Here is a 1,107-nt window from a genome sequence, read left to right on the forward strand (position 1 = left end):
GGCACTGAGCAGGGCTAAGCCGGAGGGGAGTCGGCCAAGGGGGTCCCCCGGGACCTGCCTCGGACCAAGGTTGCCCTCCGGGCAGCTGGGGTCCTGTTGGCCCAGGGCAACCCAGGCAGATCTGGGGCTCTGGGGAGGAGGGGGGCCGCCCTGGCTGGGGCGACTCCTCCTGAACGGCTGGTGGCCTCTGGTCTTTTCAGAAGGAGCTGGGCAAGCAGGCCGAATGCCCGCACATGTGTGCTTACAAGCTGGTCACGGTCAAATTCAAGTGGTGGGGTCTGCAGAACAAAATCGAAAACTTTATCCAGAAGGTGAGCAGAGTTTGCGGCAGGAGCTACCGGCAGTTCCCCAGCGGCGCTTGCCGCGTGAGGCCGCTCGGAGGCGTCACTTCCGGCCCTTTGGGAGGGCGAAGCGGTTTCTGGGGACAGGCGGCAAGCGCAGCATCCCTCGCCGTGTCTGGCTGTGGAGGGACTTCCAGCCAGACTTTTCAGCCTTTTGTTTTGTTTTCTTGCAGCAAGAGAGGCGGCTTTTTACAAATTTCCACCGGCAGCTGTTCTGCTGGCTTGATAAATGGGTCGACCTGACCATGGAGGACATTCGCCGGATGGAGGACGAGACGAAGAGGCAGCTGGACGAGGTGAGCGCTTCAAGGGAACCTTCCCCCCCCCCGGATGGGCCAGCGGGCTTCCCTCCTGGCCCGCTTTTCCCCCTGTCTCGCTCACCTTCCCAAGGGCTGGAGGTGAACAGCCTTTTCTCTGCCGCAGATGAGAGAGAGAGACCCTCTGAAAGGCATGTCAGCTGCAGACGAGTAGCCTGGATTCCTTCACCACACGGTAGGTGGCCAGGGGTGCCCCACACCCTCCCCCAGGCTAGGAAAGGGGAGCTGCATGGGGTGGGGGTGGGCTAACAGTGCTGTCTCTATGGAATCAGACCCAGGATTTTGAAAAGCAATTTTCCAAGGACTCCGGATGGAGGAGAGGCCGTAGGGCTCAGAGGGGGGCTGGCAGCGGGGGGGCTGGCAAGGCTGCTGCCACCCTGGTGTCTGCGGCTGCAGCTGTCGCCCTCGGGTCAGCACCAGGCAGAGCTTTCTCCAGGCAGAGTCCAAGA

The 1,107-nt window shown here is 62.2% G+C and overlaps 1 protein-coding gene across 1 annotated transcript in view; it reads left to right on the plus strand.

Annotated features, from left to right (window-relative positions):
- PITPNA (phosphatidylinositol transfer protein alpha) overlaps positions 1 to 816 on the plus strand; it is an 8,568-nt gene extending 7,752 nt beyond the window's left edge. Inside the window, 3 exon segments of the mRNA XM_015818352.1 lie at positions 120 to 311; positions 515 to 637; positions 765 to 816. Coding sequence (XP_015673838.1) covers positions 120 to 311; positions 515 to 637; positions 765 to 812 — 363 coding nt within the window. The 3' untranslated portion in view covers positions 813 to 816.
- The last annotated feature ends 291 nt before the right edge of the window (positions 817 to 1,107 follow it).

Source organism: Protobothrops mucrosquamatus, unplaced genomic scaffold (assembly GCF_001527695.2).
Source record: "Protobothrops mucrosquamatus isolate PMUCROS unplaced genomic scaffold, P.Mucros_1.0 scaffold721, whole genome shotgun sequence".
NCBI classification, from domain to species: Eukaryota; Metazoa; Chordata; class Lepidosauria; order Squamata; family Viperidae; genus Protobothrops; species Protobothrops mucrosquamatus.